Source organism: Monodelphis domestica, chromosome 4 (genome assembly GCF_027887165.1).
Source record: "Monodelphis domestica isolate mMonDom1 chromosome 4, mMonDom1.pri, whole genome shotgun sequence".
NCBI lineage: Eukaryota > Metazoa > Chordata > Mammalia > Didelphimorphia > Didelphidae > Monodelphis > Monodelphis domestica.
In genome coordinates, this window is record NC_077230.1 from 380,008,180 (window position 1) to 380,020,733 (window position 12,554).

General features: G+C 45.4%; 1 protein-coding gene across 1 annotated transcript in view; it reads left to right on the plus strand.

Annotated features, from left to right (window-relative positions):
* The window catches only part of CRYBG2 (crystallin beta-gamma domain containing 2), a 42,070-nt gene extending 30,806 nt beyond the window's left edge, over positions 1 to 11,264 (plus strand). The window contains exons 15-22 of the mRNA XM_056795485.1: positions 117 to 149; positions 3,925 to 4,037; positions 5,152 to 5,281; positions 6,929 to 7,068; positions 7,640 to 7,763; positions 8,284 to 8,442; positions 10,816 to 10,975; positions 11,073 to 11,264. Of these exons, the coding sequence (XP_056651463.1) occupies positions 117 to 149; positions 3,925 to 4,037; positions 5,152 to 5,281; positions 6,929 to 7,068; positions 7,640 to 7,763; positions 8,284 to 8,442; positions 10,816 to 10,975; positions 11,073 to 11,161 (948 nt within the window). The 3' untranslated portion in view covers positions 11,162 to 11,264. The remainder of the gene's footprint in view (positions 1 to 116; positions 150 to 3,924; positions 4,038 to 5,151; positions 5,282 to 6,928; positions 7,069 to 7,639; positions 7,764 to 8,283; positions 8,443 to 10,815; positions 10,976 to 11,072) is intronic.
* The last annotated feature ends 1,290 nt before the right edge of the window (positions 11,265 to 12,554 follow it).

The window sequence follows — 12,554 nt, forward strand, 5'->3', positions numbered from 1 at the left end:
GGGCCAGCTAAGGGACTCTTACAATGGCGGGAGGATTGGTCAGGCTGGAGCCCCAGCTCAGCTCAGAGCCCTCTGTGTCCTTCTGGATCCTTTTACCTACCTCTCATCTCTTCCAGGTGGGGGAGCACAACCTACATTTTGTCTCTAAGGTAAGGAAGGGGGCAGAGAAGCTTCTCATCTCTCCTTCTGAAGCTATCACCAGAATTGGGGGTGTAGCCTCTAAACGGTCACCCTAGTGCAATTACCAATAATATGGAAATAGGTCTTGATCGATGACACATGTAAAACCCAGTGGAATTGTGAGTCAGCTACAGGAGGGGGTGGGAAGAGGGGAGAGAAAGAACATGAATCATGGAACCATGGAAAAAATATTCAAAATTAATTAATTTTTAAAAAGTTTTCAATTTAAAAAATAAATAAAGCTATCACCAGAGACTCCTTCCCCAAGAACTATTGACTCTTTGTATTGGAAGGGACCTCAGAGGTTATCTAGTCCAAACTATCTGAGCAGGGAATCCTTCTACAGTATCCCTAATAAATAGCATACACCTCTCATTTCACCCTATCAGCCCCTCAAGCTGTCTTCCTACATCTCTCCTCCCTTTCAAGACAAGCTTAGAAAAAGCTGTCTACACTAGGAGCTATCCCTTCCTCTCTGCTCACTCATTTTTCAATTCCTTGCAAACTGGCTTCTGAGCTCATCATTCATTTGAAAGTGTTCTCTTTGGGGGAAGCTGGGTGACTCAGTGGATTGAGAGCCAGGCCTAGAGACAGGAGGTCCTGGGTTCAAATCTGGCCTCAGACACTTCCCAGCTGTGTGACCCTGGGCAAGTCACTTCACCCCCATTGCCTGGCCCTTACCACTCTTCTACCTTGGAACCAAAACACTGTATTGATTCTAAGATGGAAGGTGAGAGTTTTTTTTAAAAAGTGCTCTCTTCCAAGTTAGACCACTTGTCTCCTAACTACCAAAACTGATGCTTATTTCTCAGCCCTCCCCTCCTGGCTCTTCTCTCCTCTTGGTGGTTTCATGACACTGCCCTCTCTTGGTCCTCCTGTCTTCCTGATTGCTCCTACAAAGTCTCCTTTGCTGTATCATCACCTCTATCTCTTGGCCTCCAATGGGGGGGGGGTACTCTGAGGCTCTGACCTAGGTCTTCTTCTCTTCTCCATCTTGGTGAGCTCATCAGCTCCCAGAGAGTCCATGATCATCCCTATGCAAATGATTCCCAGTTTTATATAGCTAGCCCTTGTCTCTCTCTTGAGCTCATGGTGCTGTCTTTTGGCCATTTCCACCTGGATGCCTCATTTTTTTTTGGTCGTTGTCCAGTCATTCAGTCATATCTGAGTCTTTGTGATCCCATGGACCAGAGCTATCCATGGGACTTTCTTGATAAACATAATGGAGTGGTTAGCTATTTACTTCCTTCTCTAGTGGATCCAGTGAACCCCATGCCTGGAACTCTGTCCCAGCTCATCCCTACCTCCTAGCTTCCTTCAATCAGAGGTTAAGTGACTTTTCCAGGGTCACACAGCTAGGAAATATCTGAGGCTGGATTTGAACTCAGGTCATCCTACCTCCAGGTCCAGCACTCTACTTACTGAGCTGTCTAGCTGCCTCATGTCTCATAGGCATCTCAAATTCAGTGTGTCTAAAACAGATTTTTTTTCCCCAAAACTCCACCCCTCCTTCTAAGCTTTTTGTTTCTGTCCAAAGCATCCTTCCAGCCACCAGATACCTGGATCAGAGCCATCTTCACTACCTCCCTCTCCCAAACTTCACATATTCAGTCACTTGACAAATCTTATTTCTAATTCTCTGGCATCTCTCACATCCCTCCTCTTCTCTCCACTCACAAGGGCTCTATTACCTTTTATCTGGTCTCTCTGTGCCTAGCCTTCTTCCTAGTCAGTCCATCCCCTACACAGCTGCCAAAGAGATTTTTTCCAATGTACAGGTTTAACTGTTATCATTCCTTGACTCAGTAAACCTCAGTCAGTGCCTTCCTGTTACTGCTAATCATAGTACATAAATTGCTCGAGTCTGGGGAAGCCTGGGTTTAAATCTGGCCTCAAACACTCCTGGGCGAGTCACTTAGCCCTATTGGCCTCAGTTTCCTCATCTGTAAAATGAGCTGGAGAAGGAAATGACAAACTGCTCCAGTGTCTGTTCCAGGCAAACACCTAATGGGATCATGAACAGTCAAATACAACTGAAAAACAAGACCATTATTGGGAAGATCAAATATAAACTCATTTGTTTGGTACTCAAAACCCTTCCCCATCAATCCTCTGTTCTCAGTTTATCATGTATGCCTTCTCTTTGTGAGTCATACATGGCTATTCATCATCTTTGCCAGGTTGTGCCTCATGCTTGGAATGCCCCCACTCCTAGCCTCTGCCTTTTAGAATCTCTCCCCTCCTTCAAGGTCATCAAACACTACTCCCTACATTTTCTCATCCTCCCACCTTTGGGAGTTCCTTGCTTATATACATTTTGCATATGGTTATATATGTACACATAGTGTCCTCCAATAGAATGGAAGATCCTTGAGGACAAAGACAGGTTTAAAAAATAGTTTTTAATCCTAAACATAACAGACACCCAGTAAATGAGCATTTCCATATATATAATAGAATAGGAAGAGAGACATAATTAGAGACAGTAGCTTCATTTTTATCTTTGTATCTTTGGGGCTGGTAAACAAATATTCCTGGATTTATCAGTCATTCACTGACTGCTGGGGGACCCTACTTCTTCCTGAGGTGGCCCATTTTGTATAGGGATAGCTAGGATTGTTTTCCCCCTTTATTCAAGTTTATTCTAAGCTAAGTCATAGAAAGCAAAATTTAAGAAAATTAAAGTGGCCGAGTATCATCTTTGAAAATCAGCCGTTATTGCCACTTAAAATCTTTTAGTTTTCATGACGCTGCCCTCTCTTGGTCCTCCTGTCTTCCTGATTGCTCTTATAAGGTCTCCTTTGCTATATCATCACCCCTATCTCTTGGCCTCCAATGGGGGGGTACTCTGAGGCTGTGACCTAGGTCTTCTTCTCTTCTCCATCTTGGTGAGCTCATCAGCTCCCAGAGAGTCCATGATCATCCCTATGCAAATGATTCCCAGTTTTATATAGCCAGCCCTTGTCTCTCTCTTGAGTTTGAGTCTCATGGTGCTGCCTATTGGCCATTTCCACCTGGATGCCTTGTTGTTTTTTTTTTTGGTCGTTGTCTAGTCATTCAGTCATATCTGAGTATTTGTGATCCCATGGACCAGAGCTACCCATGGGACTTTCTTGATAAACATAATGGAGTGGTTAGCCATTTACTTCCTTCTCTAGTGGATCCAGTTAATCCCATGCCTTATCTTTATTTAGACTCTAATCTCTGTGCTGATAGGTGCAGAGAGCTTCGTCCACATCTCAGTGAATTTACCTGCTCATATTCTCCTTCAATGAACCAAATTTAGTTGGATTACCTGGGGCACTGTCTAAAATCAGTCTGCTTTAAAGGGAATATTGTTCTCCTGACAGCTATGACTGTTAAAGAGTTTTTCCTTATCTTGAGGCTGAATATCCCTTTTTACCATCCAGGGACACTGACCTCTTTGCTATTCCTCTCACAAAACACTCCATTTCTGGGCTCCAGGCACTTTTCTGGCTGTATCCCATGCCTGAAACTCTGGTCCTGCTCATCTTACCTCCTGGCTTCCCTGGCTTCCTTCAGGACCTACTCCTTTGCTAATTCCAGGGGTAAAATCTTGACTGTGCCACTAACTACTTGTGGGAACTTGAACAAATCACACCTTCTCTTTGGTCTTCAGCTTCCTCATTTGTCAGTAGGAGACTGGTTCTGAAGGCTATGTTCTAACATGCTACATGCCACAAGATCTCCCCAACTCTGACATGTTATTTTCTCTGCTCCCAGATTCAGCTCTTCTCAGGACCTGATTTCCTTGGGGACCACATCTCCTTTGAGGATGACCAGGCCTCTTTGCCTCCCTCCTTTCAGCCCCAATCCTGTCGTGTCTATGGTGGCAGGTAACAGAGGAGAAACCTGGGTGAAGGGAGTGATACTTTCAGACTCGGGGCACAAAGGGCTATCCATGGGAAAGGGGTAAGAAGGTCTTCCAAGCGGTTACCTCAAGACTAGGATCTTGAGGCACTTTAACTCAGTGTGGGCAGCAGAGGCAAAGTATGAGAAGAGAGACTTCCCAGGGAAGGACATTCTCAAGTTCTTTCTCTGGTTTCCCTAGAGTTATCTATGTTTATACTAATCAGTTCATTCTTCCTTGAGTTTGACTTCAATTCCTGCTACTGAAACTAAAGAGACATGGATAGATAGATAGATAGATAGATAGATGATGGATAGATAGATAGATGGATGGATAGAGGGATAGCTGGATGGACAGATAGACAGATAGATTGATAGATAGTTAGATAGATAGATGGATAGACAGACAGTAGATGGATAGATAGACAGATAGATAGATGAATGGATAGAGGGATAGATGGATAGACAGATAGATGAATGGATAGAGGAATAGCTGGATGGACAGATGGAAGGACAGATAGAGGGACAGACAGATAGATAGATGATAGGTAGATAGATGGATAGACAGACAGTAGATGGATAGATAGACAGATGAATGGATAGAGGGATAGATGGATGGACAGATGGATAGATAGAGAGACAGACAGACAGATAGATGAATGGATAGAGGGATAGATGGATGGACAGATAGATGAATGGATAGCAAGATAGATGGATGGACAGATGGATAGATAGACAGACAGACAGATAGATGAATGGATAGATGGATAGATAGACAGATAGATGAATGGATAGAAGGATAGATGGATGGATGGACAGATAGATCAATTGATCAATAGATAGATGGATGGATGGATAGAGATAGATAGATGTATAGAGATAGATGATGGATGGAGAGATAGATAGATTGAGAGAAAGAGAACAGATGGAGAGAGAAAGAGAGAGAGCAGAAGAGGGGGGCTAGATATCTATTTTAGGATTAAAGTCAAGAGACCTTTCCTTCTTTGAGCCTGAGCTGGGAACCTGGTATTTTGGGAGAAGGACTTCTTGAATATACTAGAAGGTAAGATTCCAGACTGAGATCCCTCTTCATTCCAACAGCTGGATCCTATTTGAGAAACAGGAATTTAAGGGAGAGCAGCATGTGCTTTCAGAAGGAGAGTTCCCAACACTTACAGCCATGGGCTGCCTGGCCTCTACCATTCTGAGCTCACTCCGAAAGGTCCCTCTGGTGAGTGCTCCCTCCCTTCCCAAGGTCCCCTGTCTCCTCAGTAGAAGAGATAAAATGATGTCATAGAAAGCATGCTGACCTGGGAGTCAGAAGATCTGACTCAGTCACCTTGGGTCATTTTCTCTCTCTTTGGGTCTCAGTTTACTCACCTGTAAAAATGAGGGGGTGGATTAAAATTGATATGTAAATTCCCTCTCACTTTCAACATTCTAGATTCTAAGGTCTCTCCTGGCTCTGAAATTCTGTGTTCTAAGGCTCCACCATTATCTGTTGTAAGAATGCTCCTAGCTCCTATATTCTATGATCTAAGAGTCTTCCACCTCTGACATTCTGTATTCTAAGGGCCCTCCCAGCTCTGAAATTCTCTGTTCTGTGGTTCTAATTTTAGAGGGGGGCCTAATGGGAGCAGTTGTATTCCTCAGCTCCAATTTCAGGGAGCCTTGCTTAGAGGAGATGGGACTGGACCCCAGAGTTTTTTCTCTTGGTTCAAGGTTAGGAATGAGGAAAGTTGATTAAAAAACATAAGCTTCCAGGCAAATAGAAAGGCACTGCCTGAGCCAGGAGTCAGGAGGTCCCTAGTTCTAGTCCTAAACCAATCACCTGGTCACTTTGGGACTCAGTTTCCTCCTCTGTAAATGATTAATCAATAGCCTCTGCCTTGTCTGGTTTCTTGTGCCAGACTGGACATAAACATTACTCACATGCTGGTTAATTTTTTTAAACCCTTACCTTCTGTCTTTGAGTAAATGCTAAGTATTGGTTCCAAGACAGAAGAGTATTAAGGGCTAGGCAATAGAAGTTAAGTGACTTGCCCAGGGTCACACAGCTAGGAAGTATCTGAGGTCAGATTTAAACCCAGTATCTCCCATCTCCAGATCTGGCTCTCTATCCACTGAACCCCCTAAACTGCCCTTCTAGTTAGTTTTGACAAAGCATTTCTCTCATAACCATCTTGTGAGGCAGGTGGTATGATAATAATAATTGCTAGTATTTATTTAAGGTTTGGAAAGCATGCAATTTAGCTCAATACCTGGAGTCAGGAAGTCTTGAGTTCAAATATAGCCTCAGACACTTACTTGCCATGTGACCCTGGGTGAGATCCTTAACTTCGGTCTGCCCTCAGTTTCCTCATCTATAAAGTGGGCATAATAAAAGCACCTTCCTCCCAGGGTTGCTATGAGGATCAAATGAGATACTGTAATCTGTAAGCACTTAGCCCTCTGCCTGAATCACTAAATAAATGCTTGCTCCTTTCTTCCTTTATCCTCCCAACAACACTGGAAGGTAAGTATTTCTATAATCTCAATTTTACAGATGAACAAACTGATACAAACCAATAGACTTTTGCTTGTCACATAACTCTACATATGCATACACATAACTAGTAACTGGGGTCAAATTTAAACTCGGGTCTTCCTCACTCCAGTCTTCCCTAGAGTACAGATATACCCATTTTCCAGAAGATAAACCAGAGGCTGGGAGGAATGACTTGCCTACAGTCATACCGTTAGTAAGTGTCAGGGGTGATCCCAGATCTCTTGACCCCAAAGCCAGCATTGTTCCCACTCTGAGTGGTGGCATAGGGGTCCAGTTCTGGCTCTATGTCCAGGACCAAGTCTTCTTATTCTGTGCTTCCCCCTCCACCAGCATTTTTCTGAGCCATCCATCTTCCTCTATGGGCTGGAGTGTTTCGAGGGAAAGGAGATTGAGCTCAACGGGGAAGTCCGGAGTCTTCAAGCGGAGGGCTTCAACAACCACGTGCTGTCTGTCCAGATCAAGGGGGGCGTGTGAGTCTGATGGGGGCCCTTGAGTGGTTGGGGGGGGAAGGAATAGGAAAGGAATGAGAGTTAAACCTTCCAGGAGAGCTCAGGACAGGAGGGAAGGAAGGAGATTGTTGTGGGATGGAGCTGATGAGAGAAGACAGGACCCCAAGATTGAGGGATTACTAAGCCTAGGACAGATCCATCCAAAGTAGTCTCCTGCTCTGTCCCTAAGGTGAAGAAAGGCCCCCCCTTTTTAAAATCTCATTTACTAGACCTTGACATCCCCAAAGCTTGGGCTTTTGTAGCCATTGGGAAGGGAGAGGTCCTGGGCCAAAATACTTTCTCTAATCAATCAACAAACTTGTATTAAGCACCTACTATGTGCCAGGTACTGTGCTAAGCTCAGGGGGAAACAGAGGCAAGTTGGTTTGATTCCCCAAACTCAACACCTGTGTGAGCCATGTATGGGAAAGGGGTCTTCTGTTTTGGGGAGAAACAGGTCTGACCTCTATCCCTTTTACCCCCTATGTCCACTTCCCTCTTCTTTTGCCTGCTTCTGCCTCGGCCTCCTCATCTTGGGTTCTGGGGTCCCCAGCTGGGTGCTATGTGAACACAGTGATTTCCGAGGTCGCCAATGGCTGGTGGGAAGTGCTGAGATAACCAACTGGCTGACCTACAGTGGGACCCAGAGGGTTGGCTCCCTCTATCCCATCAAGCAGGTAGGTCCAAGGATGGTGGTCTGGATGGGCTTTTTGGGTGTATGCCTGGGACTCTGTCTCTTTGTGTACCACTCTGTATGACTTCTTGCCCCTGCCCATGAATGAGTCTGGGGGTGTAGACACGGGTTCCATTGTATAAAAGAATAAGTGTGGGAGCAGCTGGGTCGCTCAGTGGATGGAGAGCCAGGTCTAGAGACGGGAGGTCCTGGGTTCCAATCTGGCCTCAGATACTCCTAGCTGTATGACCCTGGGCAAGTCACTTGACTCCCATTGCCTAGCTCTTACCACTCTTCTGCCTTAGAACCAATAAACCATATTGATTCCCAAATGGAAGGTTAAGGGTTAGGAAAAAATGTCTAAAAGAGTATGTACATGGTACACCCCTGCTCACAAAAGTGAGGTTGGAGAGGGGTTTGGGCCAGGCTGGAGAAGCGAAACTGGGGCTAACTCTAGAGGAGGCAAGTGGTACCCAGGGTGGGCCCAGGTCTCTCCTCCTCACACTGCTTCTGATTTTCCCTAGCGCCGGGTTTACTTCTGCCTACGGAACAGAGGCTTGGGCAGGTGGCTGGCAGTGCCCGAGGATGTAGAAGACATGAAAGCTGGGAGGGTCGTGGTCTCAGAGGTCCGATCCGGGAGCAGCTGTATCTGGTACTATGAAGATGGGCTACTGAAGAACCAGGTATGTGTGGCAAGGGACAGGGAAGGAAGGCATGCCTGGGGCCCCTGGGAACAAAGCCTATCTCTTGGGGGAGACCCAGTCCTTTCCCTTAGGAAGTGCCCAAACTAATGGGAGAGATCAGACAAAAAGCCAGGCAGGGAGATGCCTGCAGAATTTCCTGTGCTTTAGCTTACAAGAGCAGGGTAATGAGAAGGACTGGGGTGCTACTGTATTGATAGGTGGACTTGGGTCAGTTACTCCCCAGTCTGGGGCCCATCTTCCTCCTGTAAAATGAGTGTGATAGACTAGATCATCTCTAATGGCCATCCTAGCTCTGGCTTTCTGGATTCTAAGGGTCCTTCTGGTTTGACATTCTGGATTCTAAGGGCTCCCCCAGTTCTGCCATTCTGGGTTCTAAGGGCTCCCCCAGTTCTGCCATTCTGGGTTCTAAGGTCTCTCCCAGCTCTGACATTCTGGGTTTTAAGGGCTCCCCCAGTTCTGCCATTCTGGGTTCTAAGGGCTCCCCCAGCTCTGACATTCTGTGTCCTAAGACCTTTTCTAGTGTTGATGCTCTATATTCATCCATTCATTTAACAAACACTTATTAAGTGTCTACTCTTCAGAATACTGTGCAGTATAGAGACTAGGACAACGATGAAGATTAGATAAGATACAGCCCCTGCCTTTAGAGAGTTTACAACCTATTAGGGGAACGAAGCAATTGAGAAGCCTTTATTAAGCAACTACTGTGTACTAGTGACTATACTAGGAATGTGGGAGGTGGGAAGTGTAAATGCAAAAGGAAAGCAATCCCTGTCCTCCAGGAGCTATTTTGTCTGGAGATAGAACATCCTACAGAGCAAACAATCAGTGAGTCAAATAAGCACTTATGGAGTGCTTACTGTGTGCCAGGGGCTCAGTTCTCAAAGAAAGGCAAAACCAGTTCTTGTCTCCAGGAGTTTACAACTTTATGAGTATGGGGGAGATGACATGGGAATAAGTAGGTCACACAAGATACATATGGAATAAATGGGAAGTAATTTCAGAGGGGAGGCTGGAGTAGTCTGGGTATATTGAAGGCTGGGGATGGAGGGAAGGAACCAAGAAAGATCCCATGAAGGAAATGTTCCTTGCAGATCTGATATAAACATAGGTGATAACTCATAAGAATACATAAAATAAAATCATAGAGGAGGCATCGAGGTGGTTCACTCAGTGGATGGAGAGCCAGGCCTAGAGATGGGAGGTCTTAGGTTCAAATTTGGCCCAGACACTTCCTAGCTGTGTGACCTTGGGCAAGTCCTTAACCCCCATTGTCTAGTCCTTACTGCTCTTCTGCCTTAGAACCAATACATAGTATTTTCTAAGATAGAAGATAAGAGTAAGAAGGAAAGAAAGAAAGAAAGAAAGAAAGAAAGAAAGAAAGAAAGAAAGAAAGAAAGAAAGAAAGAAAGAAAGAAAGAAAGAAAGAAAGAAAGAAAGAAAGAAAGAAAGAAAGAAAGGGAGAGAAAGAGAGAGAGAGAGAGAGAGAGAGAGAGAGAGAGAGAGAGAGAGAGAGAGAGAGAGAGAGAGAGAGAGAGAACTAGAAGTGGGGTAGCTAGGTTGCTCAGTGAATAGAGCAGCAGGCCTGTAGTCAAGAGGACTTGGGTTTAAATCTGGTCTCAGACACTTTCGAGCTGGGTCACCCTGGGCAAGTCACTTAGCCCCCATTGCCTAGCCCTGACCACTCTTCTGCTTGGAACCAATACACAGTCTAAGATGGAAAGTAAAGATTTTTTTTAATTTTAATTAAATTAAATCACAGTCATTTTTTTAAGAGGGGAAGGGGAGACACTAATAGCCAGAGAAGAATCAGGAGAGGCCTCAGGTAGCCAATACTCCTTACAGAGGTGATCAGACACAAGTTAGAAATAGGACATGAGAGGACTCAGAGCTGGATGGACCTGAGGCCACCTAAGCCAACCCCTTCATTTTATAGCAGAGGGTCCCAGTCTACAAGAGATGACTTGCTCTAGGTCCCATAGGCAGTTAAAGGCTGGGCAGGGATTTGGGCTACTGCTTCCCACTCCAGTAAGAAATTGGGCCCTCCAATGAGGAACCTACAGAGTTCTGTGAGAGCTTCCTTCCAGCTCTTCTGTCCTGGGCTCTAAGGCCCAACGTTCTTTTCTCCTAAGTTCCTTCAAGGGCTAACACTGTGGCCTCGGGAGTTTCTTTCGCAGTGATGCTCTGCTATTATGCTTCTCAGGGAGTTAGGCCAACCAAGAGGAGGATTCTGGGCAGGGCTGGGAAGGAGGTGGCCTTCTGTAGTTAGGAACATCACCAGACAAAACACTGGGGACTTTCTTGGGACTTGGAGCTCTTGCTAAAGGATGTAATTGCTTCCTGGGGGTGCAGGTGGCCCCAACAATGAGCTTGCAGGTGATTGGACAGGCCAGCCCTGGATCCAAGGTGGTGCTTTGGACTGAGAGCCGTCAGCCCAGACAGACTTGGAGCATTGACACCTTTGGGCACATCTGTAGTGAGATGTTTGAGGACAAGATACTGGATGTGAAGGGTGAGATCTGGGCCTGGGATGCTCTGGAGGTTGGGGAGGGCAAAGATTGGGCAGGCCCTTCAGCCCTTCACTCAATTACCTCCTTTTCCCTCTACAGGAGGCCAAAGCTACGATAGGGACCACGCTGTGCTGTGGGACAGGACTGAGGACAGACTTTCTCAGATCTGGGACATCCAGGTGCTCTGAGATCCTTCATTCCAGAGGATTTGGGAAGGGGGGAGGTGTCTGAACTGGGCTAAATGTTTGTACAGATATTGTCTTTGTAACATAAGATGTTTTATAATGTCTCCTCTGACTCTCTCTGTGTTGTTGAGTCCCTGTATCTGGGATAGGGGGTCTTTTCAGGCCAGGATCCCAATTTTGTGGAATTCAACAGTTTCTTTCTCTTTATGCCCTCCTCATGCCCTGCCTCCCACCTTTCTTAGTTTCCTGCTGCTGGGATGGAATGAGGGATGGGGGGAGTGTTGCGGAGAAACTCTTATGAGAAAGGGAACTCCTTTTAGCCATCGGAGGGCACAGACTACTCTATGGGGGAATGGGAGGAAGAAAGAGAAGAGAAAGAAGATATAATAAAGGATAAAAAGAAAAGGAAAGAAGGAAAGAGAGGAAGACAAGAAAGAATTGAAGAGAATGGAGGAAGAAAGAGAAAGGGGAAAGGGAGGAAGGGAGAAAAGACAAGAAAAAAGAATTGAAGAGAAGGGAGGAAGAAAGGAGAAGGGGGAAGGGAGGAAGGAAGGAAGGGAGAAAGACAAGAAGAAAGAACTGAAGAGAATGAAGGAAGAAAGAGAAGGGAAGAGAAATAAAGGATGATAAAGAATAAAAAGAACAGGAAAGGGAGAAAAGAAGGAAAGAAAGAAAAGAAAGAACTGAAGAGAATGGAGGAAGAGAGAGAATGGAAGATGGGGAAAGGGAGGAAGGAAAGACGAAGAAAGAATTGAAGAGAAGGGAGGAAGAAAGAAAGGAGGAGGGAAAAGGGAAGAAGGAAGGGAAGGGAGAAAGACAAGAAGAAAGAACTGAAAAGAAAGAAGGAAGGAAGGAAGAAAGGAGGAGGTGGGGAAGGAAGGGAAGAGAAAAAATATAATAAAGGATAAAAAGAAAAGGAAAGAGAGGAAAGAAGGAAAGAGGAAGACAAGAAAAAAACTGAAGAGAATGAAGGAAGAGAGAGAGGAGGAAGGGAAAAGGGAGGAAAGAAAGGAAGACAAGAAAGAATTGGAGAGAATGGAGGAAGAAAGAAAGGAGGATGGAAGGGAAGGGAGGAAGACAAGAAGAAAGAAGGAAGAAAGGAGGTGGGGAAGGAAGGGAAGAAAGACAAGAAGAAAGAATTGAAGAGAAGGGAGAAAGAGAAAGGAGGAAGGGGAAAGGAAGAAGGAAAGAAAGAGACAAAGAAGGGAGGAGAGAAAGCATAGGGAAGGGGGGAAGGGGGGGGATAGAAGAGAGAGATTGACTTCTACTCTCCTTAGGGAGAAAGGATAACAGAACTCATGCTTACTTCAGCAAGCCTCGGATGAGGTAGGTGGGGCAGGAGGTAATGGACCAAAAGTTTTCTACCTTTTTATTTCCATTCTTCTGGCTGGGGACT